Source organism: Neopelma chrysocephalum, unplaced genomic scaffold, assembly GCF_003984885.1.
Source record: "Neopelma chrysocephalum unplaced genomic scaffold, ASM398488v2 Primary Assembly neopelma1_97390, whole genome shotgun sequence".
In the NCBI taxonomy this organism is placed as follows: domain Eukaryota; kingdom Metazoa; phylum Chordata; class Aves; order Passeriformes; family Pipridae; genus Neopelma; species Neopelma chrysocephalum.
Genome location: NW_020926031.1, coordinates 996,130 through 1,017,782, shown reverse-complemented (window position 1 = coordinate 1,017,782; position 21,653 = coordinate 996,130). Strand labels below are relative to the sequence as shown.

The window sequence follows — 21,653 nt, the reverse complement described above, 5'->3', positions numbered from 1 at the left end:
ACCACTTTGGCTTTCCCACCCATCTGCCAATCCCAGGATGAATTCTGCCTAGCTTAGAAGGCTTGATGATTGCACGGCCCCAGGCAAGATGGCTGCAGGCCATCGGCTGAAATAGCTGCTTGTCATCATCTCCTTTGTCTGGGCTTCCGGCTGACAGGACCTGCCTCCAATCCCTTTGAGATCCTTTTACACCCAGCCTTTGAAGGTCTGACTGACAGCAGGACCTTGATCTTTCTTTCCATCTTTTTTCCCCTGCTTCTCTCCCTTTCCTTTGCTATCTGCTCTGGTTATTTCCCCCTGCGCCTTTTTGGGGTCTTTTTCTCCATTCCATATTGTCCCTTTTCCCCCTCTATAGATACTCTCCCTACCACCCTGGGCAGCTAGTAGACTCCAGAATGGCCCTGCTGTGATTTAGGGTGGCATGCAATCCACTGCCGCGTTCACCCACCCTGGAGCAGTGGGGTGTTCTGGGGAGTGTGGGTCTTAGTCCATGGGACCGAGCTGGGACCACATCACACCCTGGAAGCAGCCAGCCTGGGCAGGGTGCTCTGCTCCAGTATCGTCCCCCAGAAGTGCCCACCTCCTCACACCATGGGGCAGGTGAGTCGTGTGAACTTCTCAGGGTCGTGTGGACCTCACGGATATCGTGTGAACCTCAAAAGTGTCATGTGGCTGCACCAGAGAGGGATGATCAAAGGAGACATGTCAACCTGGCACCAGGCCATGTCGTGGACTCCCTTTGCAGCAGGTTGCCCGCACAGCCGGGTGGCCGGAGCACTCTGCCAGCGCAAACAATTCCTCCCAGGTCAAGGACCTGGCACAGTGGCGGCATATCACTTAACACCCAGACGTGGATGACACAAGCTGGGGGGTGGTTGACTCATCTCAGCAGGCTGGACCCCTTCTCAAGGAGCACAGAGCTCCTGAGTTCAGCCACTGCTGGGAGCAGGGTGGGGGAACACACAAAGCAATCACTGGCCCTGGAGATGACTGTGCCCTGATGCCTGATGTGCTAGACTCTGGGACAGGAAAAGCCAGGGTGCCAGGGCTGACCCCCACCATGACCGTAGGGGGATGGTCCTCCTGATGGCAAGGTTGTTGAGCTTGCAGGAGGGAGATGCTTTCCCTGAGACAGTTACTTTAACGCTGTCTGCATCTGTAAAATCAAGACTCCATCCCTCCAGGAGTCAGATCAAGCACTGCTGCCATGAAAGGGCAGCTCATACCAGAGCAATATGCACAGCAGTGGCCTTCTGCAGATGGGTGACCCACAGCAAGGAGAGCACCCAAACCTTGCTTTGCATCCTCTAAGCGGGGTTGATGTATTGCCTGCTGCCTCACTTGGCTATACCTTGTGGTGGGGAAGCCCTCTGGCCTTAATGAGTTTCTTTTCCATAAGAAACAGAGTCCAGGCATGCAAGCTCTTACAGCTGAGACACTGGGGCTGGAGGCCAGACTTGGATCCAGCCACCCACCATGGCAGCCCTCTCCAGCTGAGCTGGCTCTGAACTGTCCTGGGCTCTGAATGACAGGATCCGAGCCCAGCTGACGTGGATGGGTTGAAAGAGAGGGAAGTCACTTCCTAGAGTTTTTGAAGGGGATGTTAAACACAGGCCCATTCATCAGCTGACCCCACAGACCCACACTGCTGACCCCTCAAAATTCAATGTACAGGAACACCTCCTTTGCAGGTCTGGCTGGGTGTGACAGATTCAGCACACCAGAGAGTCTGGAAGGAAATCAGGGAGAGTGGTCTGTGATTACACATCAAGGACAAACAAAGCTCAAGACTTGTGCTGTTGTCTTCTCCCATGGCAGGGAGATGGACGTCAGCAGACCCTATCAGTGTCATCAGGTCGCTCCCTTTCCAGTTAGAAATGAGTTGTTACACTGAAAATAATTGACCCTTAATGCCAGCTGCAAGGACCGGAGCATGCATTGCCACAAGGTTACGCTCCTTCCAATCCATCTGCTGTTCCTGTGTCGAGCTCAGATATCTCTCCTTCTCTCCCCAGCCCCCAGCTCTCCTTTCAGCTTTCAGAGCCACCATGGCTCCTGAGATGTGCATTTCACCTTTCCCTTCTTCCACCACATCCACTGCTCCACAAAAATGGGCAAGGTCAGGAATGGGTGATACATCACCAGCAGTCCCACTCTAATCCAGGAGGGACCTGGAAAAAGTCTTGTCTACCCAATATCCATCAGTTCCTTGTGACCCTCACAAAGGTGACATTCTTCTCCCTTTATCTGAGCTATGGCTCTGGTAAAAGCACCAAGAGACCAGCATTTCCAGAGAGAGTTACGGACAATGATGAGGGGATGGTGCTGTACTTTGAGGGTCCCTGTCATATGTCCCCCACTTGTGAGCCTCATCAGGTTGGGAAATTTGAGTTCTCTGTGTCCTAAGTCTTTCCAAAAGTAGCTGACCCATTCAAACAATTCAGCCATGTGGTTTGGCAAAGGTAAACAGCCAAGCAAATGGAGCGGTGTTACAGTGGTATGAATGGGCTGGGGCAAACTAATTCCTTTCCTTGACTCTGATCTGCTCGCTGGCCTTTCCCACACCTGTGCCTCTATTTCTCCTCTGCCTCTCTGCTTTTTGCATGCAGCCACAGCTTCCTTGGAGAGAAGCAGGAACAGGGGATGATGTGAGCTGGGATATCTGGTACCTCAACAAGAGTGATGACTGTGGCTGGTGCTGCACACTCAGGCTTTCCTCCAGCCTGCAGGCGCTTACACTCTCCCTGCCCGCTTATATCCACCCAGCACAGGTGGATGCTGTGCCCATTCCAGGCCTCAATAGGAATCTGCTAGACACTTCTGTGGACCTCTGAGCATGGACTTGGTAGTGGACATCCAAAGAAACAGCAAGGAGGTGGAGGCAGGATAGGCAGATGAAAAGCAGTGGCTCTGTGGTGCAGCATGGCAAACAGCTGTCTCCCACACCAGTGTCTGTCTGAAGCAACATTGAGGAAGCCAGAATTCTTTTGCCCGCATAAACCTCCTTATACCCATAGCAGCATCTTGCTGTGCTCAACATTTTCAGGGAGGAGGCTGTGGCTCAGCAGTATTTCCACCCTGCTCCCTGACTTCCCCTTCCAGCAAAGCTGATCAGGGACATTTACAGGGAATGGGCAGTGTGAGGCCAGTCTGGCAGCACAGGGCAGGGAGCAGGCAGGTGTGCCGTCCAGGCCTTTGCAGGTGCAGGGCCATGCAGGCAATGCATCTGTCATGCTCACCTCCCCCCCTCTGGGCTACCTCGTATGCTGGTCCTGTCTTCCCACATCTCTGCTGCCTTTTTATCCTCAGCTCCTTTGCTCGATGGGAACACCCAACCGAGACACAGGGATGCACTGCCATTTCCACTGGCACCAGTGGCACAGCAGGCATGAGGCAGCCTGGCTGCCAGCACAGGGAAGGCTTCAGCCCAGTGCAGAGCATGTAGCAGGACCAGCCCCGGCCAGGGAGAAGCCTGGGGCACAGCACACTGCAAAATTGACAGTGACCTGCTACAGCAAAAGAAGGGAAAGCTGATTTATGACCCCACTGTCTCCACACTGCTTGGCTCCAGCAGAGCTAAAGTGCTGGTTTTGCCTGTACTGGGCCCATTGCGGTGCAAGATCCTGCCAAAGCATGAGAAGGATGTGTGGTGGAAAGCGTATCAGGGGTGGAATTGTCTACACGCAAATGCTCAACTTTATGTACTTTTAACTAGAGGTGTAACAGATGGTTGCATTTCGGTCCAAGCAGCGGAGAGCCATGCCCATTCCGGCTGGAGCCAATCAATCCCGCCACTCTGGGGAAAACGGCAAGCTGGGTTTGGAAGCACGGCTGCCAGCAATCCAGAGGAAGGCTTTGCACAGGCAAACATGGGCCGCTGCCATGCGAAACCAGGGAAACAGGACTAAAAAGTCATGGAGACAGACAGCAGAGCGTGGTGCCGTGGGCTGTTCCTGGAGCAAACGGTGGGAGAGACAGCAAGCAGCCAGGGCTCAACAAATGCACATCAGCCCAACCCTCTAACAGGGAGGGAAAAGGAAAGGGGTTTGCTGGGAAGGGAAGAGAACTTTTGTGGGATAGAGAGGGGCCTTTTCCCATGCAGTGGTGACACAGTAAGGGGCTGCCTGTGATGCTCTGCCCAATACCCTCATCTGTCTCCACACCCCACAGAATTGTTTCTGCATGGGATGGGGACTGCCTCCCACTGCCATGACTCCTGCTCTTCATGGCCCAACAGCCAGGGCAACATCCCTCCTCTGAGCTCAGGTACCAGTGGGGCTTGGGCATGTGGGTCTGCAAATCCCACCTGACTGTACTCCATGGGGGAGCCCAGGGCACCACAGCTCAGGATCCAGGGGAAGGATGAGCCCTGCAGTGGAAAGATGTCCTCCCCCAGTAGGACCCACACCAGGAGAGCAATACAGATAGGGCTGAGGCAGCTTCTACCCCAGGGCCCACAAGGGAGATTTGCCACTCGTTTCTGGGCAGGTTTTGAACTGATGGAAAGGAACTCAACTCAGAGGCATCTGAGTTGGACTATATCAGGGGTGCAGTTTAAGTCTGGGGTATAAGGAGGTAGGTGATTGAGAAAGATTATCCACTGCTGGTTATGGGAAACTGAACTGGAAGATTACAGTGAGGAGAAGTTTTTAACATAACAGCCTTCAAGATAACCAAGAACAGGTGAAAGAGCACAAAAGAAAAGCCAGTATCATCACCTCTGTATCTCAGGGTCCTCACTACCTAAAACAATGGCAGATCAACACTCACTTGCTGGGGATAGTGCTCTACTTCCCCACAAATCCCAATACAACTGATTTATCGTTACAGAATGAAGGGCTGGATAAACATGTGGGTTGTGCTAGCTCTAGCAGACCTGCACTGTGGGGTAAAACATCTGCACTACATTTCTGCCTCCAGAAACACATGCATACTTTACTCTTTATCAACAAGGAGCACTTGAAATACAGCTTTATCCTTTTCTCTAAAATATAGGTTTATATTGAGAGAGGTTAATCAGACCAACAGAGGCAAAATTTCCCTGTGCCACTCACCTTCTGCCAGTGAACCTGGAAGACTGAAGTACCATGGGAGCAGATACAGCCAGAGGCAGCTGAACCCACAGTTCATTTGTGAGGTGCTCAGCAAACAGACAGGGTTTGGAAGGTGTCCCTTGGGATGCAGCCTGGGTAGCTATGCATTAGAGAACTGCAGATCATCAGATCAGGAACTGTAATGGGAGGTCGCAGGGAAGAAAGTGATTTTGTTTAGTGGCTTCTGGAGGCTGAGGGATTTGGGAAAATCACTAGAACTGTGGATCTTGGCAGGAAACCCGTGCTTCATTTCTGTGCTGTCAACACCAAGCAGCCAAAAAAACTGGGAAGAAGGTTCAAAATCATCAGAGAATGTTTAAACCAGTGAAAAAAAGCGTGGCTTATCCTTGTTCCTTGCCCTGTGTGGTTTGTCCATAACATCCACACATCTTCAAGGGTATATCTGTCACCACAAATCTCAGGTGAGACAACCCCCATGTGCAAGTTGAATTGACCCCAAGGTTTTGAGTGAAACATTAAAAAATTGCAAAAATCCCGTGAAACAATGAGACTGGGTGACCTGAGGAGTCCGCCCATCAGGGCAATGGGCTGGGGCTTAAGTTCTACAGGACTGTTTAGAGGACAACATCTGCATCAAGGACATCTTGATCCTTGCCCATCAGTGGCACCATTCAGCAGTGCAAAAGTTGCATGCATTATGACTGAGACAGAAATGCATCCCAGCAAGGTGGCAGAGAGACAGCAGGCAGCCTTCTGCAGTTAAAATGAAGTATTTCAAGTAAATCTGGGTCTTTCCTCACTCCTATCACATTGCAAAAGCTTCAGGAAGTCACCCCAGGGGCTTCCTCCTCAGCCTGTCAGGGTTGGTGCCCCCAACAGTGCAATTGAGCCTTTCACATCACCCCCAGAGGGCTGATGGCTTTAACCTGTCTTAAAGACCTGTTCTCTCTCCCCTCTGCACCTCCTCATTCTCTCTCACAGTCACGTTCCCAGGTACCTCTCAGCAGATGTTTATGGTGCTTTTGTAAAACATTTCCACTTTCTCGAGCTTACCAAACTCTCTCTGTCTCACAGGTGCTCTTGTCTAGAGAATGCAATGTCATGAAATGACTGCTGTGACAGCAGGTATGTCCTCCCCCAGCTCCTTTCCCTGTCCAACAAACAGTGCCATGCCCAGGGAAAAACCTTGTGGAGGCTGAGTACACTTGTCCTTACACTTCTGATATAACTCTTATTATTCCCAAGGCATGGTAATTTCATAGCAGGACCAAAAAGTCCTTTGGGTCTTTCATTTTACATCTGCAAACCCCTCCCAGACCTGTGAACGTGGGGTACACAAAGGCACCAAAATGTGGGTGAGCAAAGGAACGAACCCAGAGCCTTGCAGCACATGATGGGGTCAGGCTGAGGACAGTCTTTCACCCAAACAGTGCTGTCTCAGGTGCTGCCAGTGGACACTCTCCATATTTGTTCAATGCACTGATGCCCAGTTTAGGTTCATCCCAAGGGAGGATGTGTGAGCCTCAAGTTCCTGGTCTGCTTCTTGCTGACTCTTCAGGAAGCTCTGGAGATTTTGACTGACTGGGATAAGCTCCCTGCCCCACTGTTTCTGTTTCACTGCTGCAGCCCCATTAGCCAAACCTTCATGTTGACAGCCATCTTGCATCATACATCAGCAACCCCATGCATCAGCCAGGAATCTTCCTCCAACTCATCCTGGTGGCCCAACACCTTCCTCAGGTGTTTGCTCAACCAGGGACACCACAAGCCTCCCCACTGCCACCAGATCATGAATTCCATCCTCTCTCTGAGGTGTATCTTGATTTTCCTTGGTCTTCTCCATAGACTACTCCGTCCTGAATAACAGGAGATTCACCTCTCCCACAGTCAGCTCCATGCAGGCTGACAGGCCCTACCAAGAGACAACTGTGCTGTCAGACAGGCTGAGGAGTGGGTGAGCAGGGATTAACTGTGTGTCACCTCTTCCTGAACAAGTGCAAGCGGATGTGGAGTTATCAAGTGGCAGATTCATAACAAATGAAAGGAAGATCTTATCTGCATAGCTGTAGATCAGCCATGAAACTCATTGCCCCAGGATATCGTGGATGCCAAAAGATTATACGGGTTGAACAAGTGGTTAGATACATCCACGGAAGAACAATCTGTCTGGGGCTATAAAACACAAAGGTATCACTTCTGGTTCAGGACTCTCTAAACCACAAACTGCCAGGGGCTGGGAAAGTATCCCTGGAAAGCATGCCATATACTTGCTAATGGTTGTATTATAATAATATAATGTAATACTATAGTGATAATAATATACATAATTGTATATAATACAATTGGGTCTTTTGCTCTTTCAGGATGACCATTATCACTAAGCAGTGGAATCAGGATACAGGGCTAGGCAGACCTTCACTAAACCCTATCTGGCCTTCCTCAGCCTCTTGTATCCAGTGACTATATAGATCTGTGCCAGGCTGACTGCCATTAGCACTCCTGCAATGTAGCATTCACATCACTGAACTGCCTTGTTGTTCTCCAAAGGAGATGTGCACGGATACAGCACCTGACTCTGAGAGGGTTCACAAACCTAGATGTGCATGTCAAACCCCTGCCTGTGCTGGGGAGATGCATCGTGTTAAGCTGTGTATTTGACTGAGCTCTGGGTCTAAAATCAAACTCTCTGAGTCAGTGTTGTCTTGGGGTGGGGAGTCTGAGTCTTACCTGGGAAGTTATCAATTAGTGAAAGACCTTTCTGAGAGTTCTTTCTAAAAACAGCTTTCTGTTTCTCAGGAACCTATTCTTTTCCATTGCTTATCTCCTCTCACCTGATGCGGTAACACTGAATTTCACCACTGTTTTGTGTGATCCCCAGAGTACACCCAGAAGCAGCACCACCTCCTGTGCCCCTGGCCCACGGAGAACCAATCCCATTCCTGGCACATCAAGGTGCTGTGACACAGAGGTCTCAAATGCTGCCTTGTTCCACGTCCATGAGCAAGCATAGACTCTCTGCCCCTGTCCATCAGCTTGTAAAGCATAACGAGCCCGGCTTACCTTGTGCAGGCATTTCTGGGTCTGAATCAGCAGCTTTGAGGCAGGAGAGTGCCTTGGGCTTGGCACAAGCTGGTCCAGGTTCAGACAGTAACAGTGACTGTGTTCCCATCAGTGTCCTGCCCCAATTGCCTTTACACCTACCTTCCAAAACTCCTCTTGGGAAAGGCACCTGGGGATGGGGGCCAGATTTAACCTCTCCAATATCAGGGAAAAGTTTTGAGGAGAGAAGGAGAAAACTTATTTTCCATCAAATATAACTAAATATAAAACCAGGGAAGATCAATGCTGAAAATATGCTAAGTAAGCAGAAATCTGGCTAAACAGAAGTTTTCCACAAGGCATCAGGAAATCTCTGAATTGCTATCAGTGCCTTATTTAGTGGTGTGTGTGCTTTTTGTCCACACAAGTTACAGTCACTGCAGCCATCAAACATTTTTTAATAGGAGCATTAACTTAAGAATAGCTAACAGTAATATTCCTAGCTGTGTGGAAACAGCATTTTATTAAATGCTTCACACAGATTTTGTATAATAAAGATGAATATATTATATCCTCTGCCTCCCCCAGAGTGAAACAATAATAGGAAAATAAAAAAAAAAAAGCCAATAAAGTGAAACATAAATAGAACATAATGGGACTAGTAGCAAACTGAACTGACTATATAACATCTGCTATTGTTTGCCTGGCAAACGCAAACAAGGGGAGAGACCAAGAAAAATTTGAACAGCCCTAACCTCTTTCCCCTCTGCTGCAAGGAAGCAGCACTGATATCCCAAGCAGATCAGAGCTGACAGAACAGTACAAGGCACGACTTGCAAATTTGTGCTTAAACAAACGTGTGAGATTCCCTTTGCTTCTGTGCATGGAGCAATTTTCACAAGCCTTTTGATGCCAGTCATTTTATGTGTGAAAATATTCTCAGGTCTGGCAAGTTCTCGATGTAAACATTCATTCATTTCAAAGCTCAAATTTTGGCATAAGTTTGCCCCTCACTATTCTCTGGTTTATGAAGTCCAGTCACCCTGTCACCTGAGTGGAAACAAAGCCATGGGAGCTGGGCAACAAATCCTGCCAACTCAGAGGGTACAGAAAGAACTGACATCTCAGGGCAAGGCCTCAGCTGGCTTCTGTATGTCATAACCAGAGAGCACTTGCCTGTATCCCCCACTTTTGGAGAAACTGGGATAACTAAGATATCCCACTGTAAGCAGAGGGGGGGAAAAAGAAGGGATTTTTGCCAGGTAGTGATCTGGCCAGCCCACAGGTGCAGTAAACCCAGGGCTCTGCATCTGCAAAAATCTAGTCTGAGTTTGTGACAAAACTTAAATCATAGACATCCTGACTGAACAGAACTGGCTGGAAGCTGGGGGAAGGAAAGAAGAGCTAACTGCCTATAAAAGTCATTTTCTCTTTTATTTGTTATCTTGCTTGTAATGATCACACCATGTTTCCTATCTATTTTTACAGTAAGTTGTACACTGGTCTCAAGAGGCCCCTGGATGACTTATTATTAACGATGTCTTCTTATTATGGATGGTGATTTATTATCAGAATGATTCTATTTGTACTAGGTATGTTGTTCTGCTGCCAGCACAAAGCTGTTGCCATCTTCAGACCAAAAGGTCATGTTCTTGCAGCACGACGTGCCCAGCTCTGCTAGGCTGAGCTGGTGAGTTTGCGGATTATACACATGTACAGGGCAAAAGGACAAAGTCCAAAAAGAAGAGCAGCCCTGGTGCAGCCACAACATTGCAACTGCTCCAGAGCCATGGGGTGCATGGGTGATCCTTCTCCCACTGCTGGACTACACTCCTCCTTACTCTCTGCCTACATTCCCTGTACGTGATGAGGTCACCATTAAAGTATGCTTCTCAAAAAAAAAAATTCGAACCTTCTATAACTTTTACCTCACAGCAGCAGTCAACAAGTGTTTATTTAACCTTGGGAAATTAGAATCGTTTTTCTGTCCTGTCTTTGGAGTCCATGTATCCAAGACTCACAGACACTCCTTTAGCTGCAATAAAGGACCATCTGGAGTTTGGCAATAGGTTCACAGCGTACAAGAGACTTTTAACACTTATTTCTTCTCTGAAACTGAAAGAAGAAGCAAGAGCACATTCACAGCTTTTTAAACAGAAAATCACAGGATTTAAAGTGAGGGAGAGGGATTGCTCCTGAAAAGTTATCCTGTGCTTTGGGACAGATCAAACTAGACCCTCCACAGCTGCCCTGCCATCTCTGCAGTGACAGAACCCCCTTTCACACTCCCTGGCTGAGGAGTGAAGGACATGATAGTGGACATGGCTGCGCTTGGTGCCCTCCCTTTAGTGGCAGCTCCCCTGCAGAGGACCCTTACAGCCCTACCACTTCCAGTCTCTCCCCAGGGTGAGGGATGCCTAAAACAGCCAGCACACCCCAGACCACATTATTTCTGCTGTCTATAGCCTTAATACCTCCCTTTCTTGATCTTGCTCACCCCCTCAGCTCTTACTGAGGAACATTGGTAGGCCCTCATTAAGCTGTAACACTAATCATGGCAGATGCAGAGAACCTGACTGTTTTTTCCACATGCAAGCAGAATCCAAACCCACATGTTGCTGCATATTTGGCATTAGTGAAGACCCACTTTCCACACCTGTAAAAAGCAACAGAGCTAAGCAGACCCCAAGGAGATTTCAAGCAGAAAAATGGAAGAAATCTTGACACTGTTCACTACACAGGCTTTACTCAGTGCCTAGAAAAAAAAAAAAAAGCCCAGGCAGTACACAGTGTTCATACGTCAGTTGAGAAAGAGTTCTGGGTGCCAGGCAGGAGGACATGGGGATTTGGTGCCACAAGACATCATGAACTGAAGAAAAGAGAGGGGATGTGGACAGGACCCCAGGATGCTCAGAAGTGGAATCACTAAAGATGTGACATATTTGTGGTAATAATAAATCTCAGAGTTCAGAGTCTGAATCATTTCCTGAAGAGTGGGAATTAGGAAAATGCCTATCAAGAGAAATTTTTTTCACTCTAGACTCCTGCAGGAAGCTGTTTTCTCTCTTTCTCTCTCTCTCCCCATCGTACTGCCATGCAGCACTGGAGACAGAGAGACAGCCTGATCCAACAGTGATCAGTACAGAAACACCATAAGCTGACAGCAGCTATTATGCAGTATGGGAAATGCCAGCCACCATTACAGGATGCTAAAAGTACCCATAGAAAGAGCCATGACTGATACAAGACCATCTGAGGAATGTGTTTAAGGTTCTTGGGCCAGAAAGCAGAATAAAACAAACATAGGTATAAAGCGTCTCGTCAGAGGTGTCTGCTGGCCATGGCCAAGCTGCTGCGGAAAGGTCCCTTTACAAGGCAGGTCTGAGGATGCAGAGAACAGCTTGGCACTGGAGAGAAGTACAGTGGATCCCTGTGTCCAGCAGCAGCAGTTGGGAGAGTTTGAGAATCATCTGGTGAACCTCTGCTGGGGATGGAGGCCACAAGAGGGCAAGAGTATAGTCACACCTTCCTGGTGTGAGGAACAGGGGAATAGAGAAGAGGAAAGCTGCTGGGTCTGGGGGGATGAGTCTGCTGCTAAATGGTGTTGCGGTTTGGAAGGAAAAGAACAAGACTCATCTGAGACCTGCAAACTCAGCTCATGTGTGAGTTGAGAGACAAGTGAACTGCTGTTTAACCCTCCCCCTAGTTGCTACCCCTTCATAATAGGACCTGAGAGGGACAAGAGGAACAAACACGGCAAGCCTAACACAAAGAGATGTGTTTTAGGGAGAGTTTTCTTTCTAGCAGCATTTGGCTTAGCTTAGAGAGCTCCTGTAAGGCCAAACGGGGTAGGGTGAAAAAAAGAAGGAATGAAAACACAGGGCAACTGAAAGAAAGAAGTGAGAAGTAGGGAGAAGCAGCCTCACGGCGCTTGAAGTTGGAAGAGATCACAGTCAAAATCTAGCTCTGAATCTTAGGGATGCTTTTGCAAAGGATGGAAATATTAGTTTTTAATTAATTTTCTCACTGCAGTTGTTGGAAGGGGGATCACCTTCACAAAAAGAAATACAAATAACTGCTTTAACAGGAAACTTTTGCTGCTGTAATTTATTGGAAGGCGAAATGAGCTCCGATTACATTATCCACCCGCACTGTGCCGGCAACGTGTACTTCGGATATTGCGCTATAATCCAATGACTGCTCCTGAATTATTAAAACCAAGTTGTTATTAGAAGAAGTTGCCTGCCTTATTTCCGCCATTCCCCCCCCCCACTCCCTTTATTAAGTTTCAATTGATTCCCTACACCTCCTCCTGCCCCCCAAAAATGAGCCCTCGCCTCCCCGGCTCCTTCATAGCTGCCACAAATGTTACTTGCATTTGGCAGCCTGGTGAATTATTCACGCGTGCCGGGAGCAGCAGAGATATTACAGGTCTCGGAGGAGCCAGTGCGGCTCGGCTGTCACAGCCCTGGGTGGCTGTGTCGTGTCCCCCCCACAAACAAAGTTTTGCAGAGCCCCGAGTCCGCAGCGCAGTTGCGGGGCAGGGGGGCATCTTGCGGGCAGACCCTCCGTCGCTCCTCTGCCGGGGGAAGCGAGGAAGCCGGGACGAGGTGGGCATCACCTCGGGTCTTGACATCCCCAGACCAGCCTCGCGGGGCCCAGAGGCGACAATGAAACCGCCTCCGGACGCAGCTGTACAGGCCGGGCACTGTCTGCCCCCGCCTCCCCAGCGCCCATCCCCGCGGTCTCAGGGTGAGCTCCGCGGCCACGGACCCCTCCAGCTTACTCCCCCTCCAGCCTCTTCCCTGGAGCTGAGGTGGCCTGGAGAGAAGGCGGTGGCAGCTCTCGTCCGAAAACAAGAGCGGCCCAGGTGACAAACAGGCTCTGAACGGAGAGTCGGGGGTGCGCTGATACCCTCCGACGAGTCTTCTTCCCTGCTTGCACCACGGCCCGGCCTTGCCTCTTCCGGAACTGGAACGGGGCAGGGAGAGCCCGAGAACTGCTAAATCTCTGCCATCCAGAGGGGTCCTGCGAATTGCATTTATCGGAGTATTTAGGGGGGTTAAAAAAAATAAAATAATAACAATCAAGTTCTCGCCTTGCATGGAGCTGGGACGGGCATGTCCTGCCTGTTCTTCCCAGGGAGCCTGCTTCCAGCTGAATTTCTTGGACTAGGAAACAAAATACTGGAATTTAAAAGATTAAATACGTTCAGATGCTCGTATTGGCCGTTCCCGCGAAGGAACCCCTGGAGCGGCTGCAGGAGGACCCTGTCCCCGGGAGCAAACCGGGGGTCTGGCTGGGGCGCCATCTGCACAGACCGCCTCTCTAGCCCAAACAAAGCCCGGGGATCCCCTAAAATCCACCAGGAGCAGTGATTCGAGGGGGTCCCCGGCGTGCTGAGAGGAGAGGGGACTTGCTGGCCAACGACATTTGAAATGGGGACACCCCCATTTTTCTCCCCTGCTGTGGGAAATTCTCCCTGGGGCCCCATGTAGGACGATAAAGTGGCTGAAGGTGTTGATCCGCCCCGGGCGTTACTTTCGATTTGTGATTATAAAAGGTCTTGCGGCGGAGACGGGATCCCCTATTTCCCTTGCACCCGCCCGAGAGCATCCCCGCTTACACCCAGGGACTCGCTCAAACTGAGGCTCCCTCCCCTCCCCCGGTCCCGCGGCGTGGAGGCAAGAGCGGTGTAAGCACCGCCGTGCCAGCTACTCTATGCGGGGGCTTTGTGGGGGGAAACAAATCGGCCCCAGGGGTGGGCAAAAGGTGGAGGATCCCTGTAGCTCCGCCTGTCTCGGCTCCGCTGAGTCGCCCGGGGAGTTCGTTTGCAAACGAAAAATCCCCGAAGAACGTCGGGGAGCCGGGCACCGCGCTGCCAACCCGCCCGAGTGGGGCTGCTCCCCGCATCCCGCTTCTAGTCGGGTTCCTGGGGCGGCGGGTTTCGTCCCTGGTCGACCCCGCGCAGGTCCCATCCCCACGCCGAAGCCCTCCGAGGGAACTGCAGGTTCTCCGCCTCTCTCTGCCGGGGAAAGGCCGGGGCTTCGCGGGGCCAGTGCGCTCCAACCGAGCCGGGCCGGGCGCGCTGGCCCTGGCCCCGGCTCCCAGTCCAGATGCGGGCACTCGGGTCACATTTATTTTTGATGCAGCGAAGTTTTTTCCCCCGCAGGGAGGTGGTTGCGAGGGGAGGAAGGATCGGGCAATAGGTATACAACGACCTCCAGAGATGGGCTCGGTGGGAGAGCTTCTCTCCGGCCCCGCAGTGCCCCCCCGTCCTCCAGCGCCCCCTCTCCATCACAGATGGGAGCCGGCGGGCCCCCAGCTCGGAGTGGTTGTTTTCCAAGGGGACCAACGCGGAGCAGCGCCCGGCGGCGGCGGGGTCAGGGGGTACCTGTAGGTACATTTTACAGCAGTTTCGGTAGAGAAGACTAGGACAGGGACCTCGGACCCCGCCGTGGCTCTCCCTCCTCCGGGCTTCACAGCGGGTCCCACCAGGCACTCTCCGCCTCTCGGCACCCGGAGCCCAAAACTTGGATGGGGGTTGCTTAAAGACAAAAATAACAGTTATTTCCTAGGTTCCCGGCTCTCCCTCCCGGCTTTTGCGACATGCTGTGCCAGGACTAGCTGTCAGCTCGAGGGCACAGAGTTTTGCTCCTCTCCACGCTGCTAACAGGGAGCAGTAACGTGTTTAGACCACTTAAACTAGGCAGACATAGCTGGGAGCCATGCACGGCTCAGCTATGCCGGGAAAGGAGGTGTCATTTGTACGCAGTTACTTTGGTGATCAACACTTGAATGATATATGCCACCTGCTTTAATTATATTCCTGTGACATTTTCCTGGACAGGAGCGGGCCGCGCACAGCGAGAGCCGGGCAGTCCCGGGAGTGCCCTGCTGCTGGCCGCCGGGCCTGGGACTGTTCCGGGGAGGGCATGCACGCCTACCCCCCGAAATACGGCTCTGAGGACGGCGAGGGGAGACGCCTCCAAAGATGCTATCCATAGCCATAGATTTATTTTTTTGTTGTTTCCCCACTCACAAGTAGTTTCGTATTCAGCGGCGGTTTTCTGCTCCGTGGAGGAGGAAGGGCCGCAGCTTTACTGGCTTTTCTTCCACAGAAGAAGGCAGGGACCAGGAGGGACGCTTCCCCGACGGTTTCGGGGGACCCCGTCATCCATTCCCGGGCACACCCAAGGGCCGCTGTTCCTTCCAGCTCTGCTCGCCTCCCTGCCTCTCGGCCGGGGACCCCACTCAAACTTCTCGTACCCGCACAAGGAATAGATCAGTGACAGGTCCCACTCACAGCAATTGAAGCAGGCAGAAGTGGGGAGATTGGAGCGCATCGGATGAGAGTGCTTTTCCCCAAACGACCTCAAAGCTGGGACACACGACTACCAGCTGCCTTCCGGCGGGCCGGGCAGAAGAGCCTAGCAGGATGGGAAGCTCCGTGGCGGTGGCTGGAGCAGGCCCCCAACTGTCCTCTGTGCCCCCTTGCTCCCCGCGACCCTCTGAGGACAGGGAGGTGCAATGGGACATGCTGGGGAGGGGGGGAGGGCACTGAGGGTCTCTAATTCGGGGTTGAGTGCCAAGAGGGCTGCCGAAAAGAAAATTAAAATAATTAAATTCCAAGGAGTGAGAGGGGGGATGCTGAGCTCTATCGGTAAGCCAGGGTGGGGGCAGCCCAGCTTGCCCCTCCTCTGATTTTCGGCCACCCCGGAGCGCAGAGAGGGAGTTGTTTGCGAGGAGCGAGATGCAGTGGTTGCAAAGGAAAAGTGAGCGCAGGGAAAACGAACCCAAATCCGCCAAAGGCGCCACCGGGCAGCCGAGAGCACAGAGGAGAGGAGAGTCGGTCGGAGGCCGTCGGGACAGCCACCGAGCGCCGTGGGGCTCGGGGGGCAGGGACCTGCCCCCTTCCCTCTCAGCCACCCCTTTTCTCAGTGAGGTGCTGTCCCGGGGGGACGCTGGGCACAAGGGCAAGCGGCAGGTCTGGAGCCATCGGGCTGAGCTCATGCAAAGCATGAACCCGGCTATCCCCTGACAGGCAGCGGCCGAGGCAAACGAAGAGGAGTCCCTCTGTGCCGAAGAGTCTGTACTGACGCTGCTGTCCGCCCTCGGCTGGGCTCTGCCTCTATTAGGAAGCCGGAAAAAAAAAACCCAACAGGGTGCATTTAAAGCCCTGTCCTGCCGCGTAGGCAAAGAGGGGAGATGCGGGCTAGAGGGACAACAGGAGATTGAAAACGATTTTCAGGGTTTCGCTGTGTCTGGTGCACTTTTGCCCGTGCCCTGAGTGGAACGGGCTGCACTCGAGATGGGGGCGCAAGTTGTGCCCTGGGTCTGCGCTCCGCGGGGAAGGCTGCAGCCGCTAACTGGCAGGGCCTCGGAGCATCCCATACGCCGTTCAGCCCACCCAAACTCGCATCCAGGAATGAGACTCTTTTTATTTCGGTTTTCCCCCTTTTTTTATTTTTTAAAGTCTTATTTCTGTGGTTACAACACCAGCCTTCCCGTCCGAGTTCTCAATAAAACCCGAATCCTGACATAAAACGCCACACTAGAAAATAATGTGAGAGGACACAAGGGAGAGGAGGAAAGTCTCTAATTGGTTAAAACATGTTTAAATCACTTCATAAAACCCAAGCAAAGCGAAGCAAATAATCCACCTAGCAAAGCAAAGAAGCTAGGCGATTTAGAATCAGTGTAATTCGCTCCCCCCCCCCCAACCGGCTCCCCCCTCCAGTTCCTCGCAGTATTTGATATGATGAATAACCCAATATAGGCCTTTAAAAATAGGTCACTGCATAAAGAGACTCCCAGAGAGCTATAAAAAATGGGAAGAGGGCGCTTTAAGGAGAGGAGCCATTTGCTTCTTTTGTGCTTGTTTGGTACCTAGCGGCCTGGGAGCTGCCAGCCGTCCTCCTCCCGGCCCTCAAGGTGAGGAGGGAAAGTTAGGACCGGATCCGGCCCCGGCCTCTCCTCCTGCTCCACCGCCCCTCCAGCCACCGCCCGCCCCGTCCAGCCCCGGCCCGGCCCGCGGGTCGCGTCCCGGTCGCCCCACGGGGACCGAGGGGTACTCACGCCTGAGGTGGGGGCAGGCTGCTTACTCCCAGCTCTGGGCTTTGTCTCCGTCCCTGTGGAACGGCGAGGCACAGGCGGGATGGTGGCCCCGGTGAAAATACTGAGGAGCGGGTCTGTCCCTGCCGCGCCGGGCCGGGTTCCCCCGGGAGTGGAGGGCACAGCAAGCCCTGCGCCGCTGCCCCTCTCCAGAGCCGCCCATGGGCTCGCAGCAAAAGGCCTCGGACTGGAAACCGGCCCTCCCCGGCCCTTTCCCCCCGCGCTGCCCCTGGCCAGGACTACCCGCCATCCCCGGCGCCAACGGAGCCCAAGAAGCCGCCGACGTCCCGGGAACGAACCCGGCCCGCGACCCGCCGCGCAGCCCTCCGCGGGCACTCTCGGCACCAGCACCCTCCCGGAGGGGCCTGCTCCCGCCCCGGGCCCCGCAGCCCGCTAAAACACAGGGCGCTGGGAAAGAGGAGCACGACAAATTCGGCGGAAACCTTCGGATTTTATTGTAAAGGAAAGGTCTGCCTTACCTGGAACCAGGCTCTCCCCTTCTTCCCCTCATTAAAAAAAAAAAAAATAAATAAAATCAAACGGCTCTGCGTAGAGCCGGAGAGAGACATTTTAAATAACCTGGTAGCCGAAATTAACAGGAGGAAGAAATGGAAGAAAAAAACAAAACAAAAAAAATCTCAGGGGGCAGAAAAAAATATATACAGCCGGATATTTTTCGTTTTGGTTTGTTTTCCGTTATTATTTTTCACTATACTGTATTATCCTGATGCAATAAAGGTTGGTTTGTAATGTAATTTAAAAATATATATGTCCAAACAAATAGCAGGGCCAGAATATGACAAGTGCATTCAGCATTATAATTCAACTGGGCTCCACCTCCATACCGCCTCCTAATTAATGGGTCTCCGAACTTGCAAAAGCCTGCATTGGACAGAGAGAGAGAGAGAGAGAGAGAGAGCGAGAGAGAGAGAGAGAGGGCGAAAAGTGTCATTGAAGATAATTGATTACCTCCCAATCAACAATAACTTGTTAGCAATAGTCAATTACCCCATCTCTTCTTGCTTCTTTCCCCCTGGTCTGAGGTCTCGGTGCGAGGGCTGCTCTCCCCCTCGCCGAAGTCTGCTTTTTCTTTTTTTTTTTTTTTTTTTTTTTTATTTTTCTTTGGGGGGGGTTTTGGGGGGGGGGGGGGGCAGGGAAAGTGCTGTGATTTGGGGTGTTTCTTAAAATAGCAGCAAGGAAGAGAAAGAGAGAGGAGAGAGAGAGAGAGTGAAGAGAGAGAGGGGGGGAAAAATCTCCGACCCAAAACCCTGGGACAAGAGGTACGGCAGGACCACCTCTCGGCGAGGGACCGACGGCAGCTCTGCTCCTCTCCGCGCCCGCCCGCCCGCCGCCCGGCCCGCCCGGCCCGCCGCCCGACGTGGCTCTCCCCGGGAGGACCCGGGGCTCCTCCGCCGGAGTTGGAGGTGGGCTTCAACTTTTGCTCGCTGTCTTCGCCGCCGTCACCCCGCGGTCCCGCCGGGGACTTCTGCCCGCGGCAGCGCATCCCCGTCGCGGGTGGGGAAGGCAGCCCCGCGCGGCCCGGCCCCACCATGACTTCCAAAGAAGAACCCAAGCCTTCCTCGGGGGAAGAACGGCGGCGGAGCCCCTTGGATCACCTCCCACCGCCGGCCAACTCCAACAAGCCCCTCACCCCCTTCAGCATCGAGGACATCCTCAACAAGCCCTCGGTGCGGAGGAGTTACACCCTCTGCGGAACGGCACACCTCCTGTCCGCTGCCGAGAAGCACCCCCCGGCCGGGCTGCCCCTCTCCGGCCGGGCGCTGCTTTCCCAGACCTCGCCCCTCTGCGCCCTGGAAGAGCTGGCCAGCAAGACCTTCAAAGGGCTGGAAGTCAGCGTGCTGCAGGCGGCCGAAGGTAAGACCCCCTTGGAGTGGGGGGATCCTCCAGCGGGTGGGTGCCCCGCTCCTCCCCACGGCCTGGTTTTCCTTCTCACCTCCCCCACCCCCCACCATCTCCCGGGGTGTCGCATGGGATGGGATGAGGGGGGTCCCTTGGCGGCCGGTACCCGGCGGCATCCTCGCCCCGCGGCCCTCGGGGTGCAGGAGCGGCTGCTCTGCCCCACTCCCTCCAGATACCGACGGGGCAGGGGTGTGGGGGCCGGGGGCTCGGGTCGGGGTGGACATGTGGAAAGCGGGTACAATCTGGCGGCTCGTCGGCAGGCCGGGACGGGATGACGATCTTCGGGCAGCGGCAAACGCCGAAGAAGCGTCGGAAGTCGCGGACGGCCTTCACCAACCATCAGATCTACGAGCTGGAGAAGCGGTTCCTCTACCAAAAATACCTGTCGCCGGCGGACCGGGACCAGATCGCCCAGCAGCTGGGGCTCACCAACGCCCAGGTCATCACCTGGTTCCAGAACCGCCGCGCCAAGCTCAAGAGAGACCTGGAGGAGATGAAGGCCGACGTGGAATCGGCCAAAAAGCTGGGCCCTAACCCCTCCGTGGACATCGTGGCCTTGGCTGAGCTGGAGCCCAGCGCCGAGGGAAGGGGCAAGGCGCGGCCCGGGTCCCCGCCGCCGCCCCCCGCCGCCGCCCGGGAGCCCGGTGCCCCGCCACCGCCCCGCCCCGCCTCGCCCCCCACGGAGCGGCCCCGCAGCCGCCGGGACAGCGAGGAGGAGGAGGAGGAGGAGGAGGAGGACGTGGAGATCGACGTGGATGACTGAGGGGCGGCCGGCGGCCCCCCCCCCCCCCCCTACCCCCCCCCCCCCCATCCCGACAGCTCCAAACCGGCACCCTCGGCCCCCCATCCCGGCCCCGGCAGCGCGGCGGGGCGGCTGCTCCCCTCGGTCGGAGCAATAAGCAATAGAACCCCACCACAGACACACACAGATCTCGATTAATTTAGGGTAGAGTCGATATCCCTCCGCCTGCCACATCTTCGGAACGGTGCAATTACGGACGGCTTCTGTATAAATATTTAAACGTATATATTGGATTTTTTTCCTTCCCCATTCTTTTTGAGGTTTTGATTATTATTTTTTTAATAGCTATCAATGATGATTATTTTATCTAAAAGGGAGAGGCATAACCTTGGAATAAACTCGGCTTCCAGCAGATGTTTGGGAAAGCAGTTGTTTTCAAAGACTTCCGAAACGAACCACTTTAGAGAAGATTTAAGTTAGGCTTAAAACGGCAACAGCAAAGAATTAGCCAATTTCCTTTCCTTGCATGTTTCGAATGTGCACGAACTATTTTTTTCTTTTAAAAATATTTTTTCTTCTGCAATCCGGGGAACTTGGGGCTGGGTTATAATGCAAGTTGAAAAATATATACTTTCTTTTTTTTCTAGAGCATAGAGATTTGTCTCCAATGCAATTTCTGCCTCATTTTACCAATTAAAAGCTATTTTTACCATTTTCTGCTATGTTTGTGCTTTTATTAAAAGCTACCTTTCGTATTTTTGATATGAAGGTGGTAACAAAAAAAAAAAGGAAAATGAAAAAAAATCCTAGAATTATTTTTTACTCTTTTTAGAATTTTTGCATGCTATGGAAATAAAAAAGGACAAATCCCAAAATCACTACATTTAAATATTACACTATAAATTAATAAAAATGTACAGATTTAAGACTTGTTTTTGTTTGAATTGTACAAATTTTAAAAGGCCTGCTATTTAAGTTCCGATAGGGACAATGTCGCTTTATTTACTGTCTCTTAGAATTGTACAGATAGCTCTTTTTTCCGATACAATAAAATCTTTACCATTTTAATATACTTTTTGACGTCCTTCTTTGTGACCGAAAAAACACTCCGTCGGTCCGAGGTTACGCCAGACTTTTCTATCACAGAGATCTCCCATCCCGTTTGCATTTAAAGTTACTTTATGCACAGTACCTGCAAGAAAAATGACAGGAAAAGAACACACGAGAGAGACCTTTATTATTATAATTTCTTTTTTTAAGGCTAACGCCAGGTAGAGCTTAGCAGAGGGAGAACGCGGCAGACCGATAAGGCAATAGGTGCAGGCAGCGCTTCCTGGGCGCGGGGGATGCGCAGCGGCAGCGGGAGAACGGCGGGGCGAGCAGGACCACCGGCACCCCCCACCCGCCCCGCCGCTCTCGACGCCAGCAGGGCATTTCCAGCCCGAAACTGGAGAGGAAAAGAAGGGGGGGAGGAAAAAATTATAGAAAGAAAAAAAAAATCTGAGCTGGGGGAAGGTGTTATCACCGACTCGGACAAAAGAAGCGGGGGGAGCTGCTGTACGCCCGGCGGGCCAGGCCTCCCGCTTCTGGGCAAAAGCTGCCATGGGGACACGAGGATGGAAAAACGTTTCGTTTCCTTCTTTTCTTTTCTTTTCTTTTCTTTTCTTTTCTTTTCTTTTCTTTTCTTTTCTTTTCTTTTCTTTTCTTTTCTTTCCTTTCCTTTCCTTTCTTTTCTTTTCCTTTCCTTTCCTTTCCTTTCTTTTCTTTTCTTTTCTTTTCTTTTC

The 21,653-nt window shown here is 52.3% G+C and overlaps 1 protein-coding gene across 1 annotated transcript; it reads left to right on the top strand.

The window, feature by feature from the left end:
* The first annotated feature begins 18,757 nt into the window (after positions 1 to 18,757).
* Positions 18,758 to 19,890, top strand: LBX1 (ladybird homeobox 1). Its single transcript, XM_027672296.1, has 2 exons — positions 18,758 to 19,082; positions 19,388 to 19,890. Exons 1-2 carry the CDS (start codon positions 18,758 to 18,760, stop codon positions 19,888 to 19,890), a joined length of 828 nt encoding a protein of 275 aa, XP_027528097.1.
* Positions 19,891 to 21,653: the final 1,763 nt, after the last annotated feature.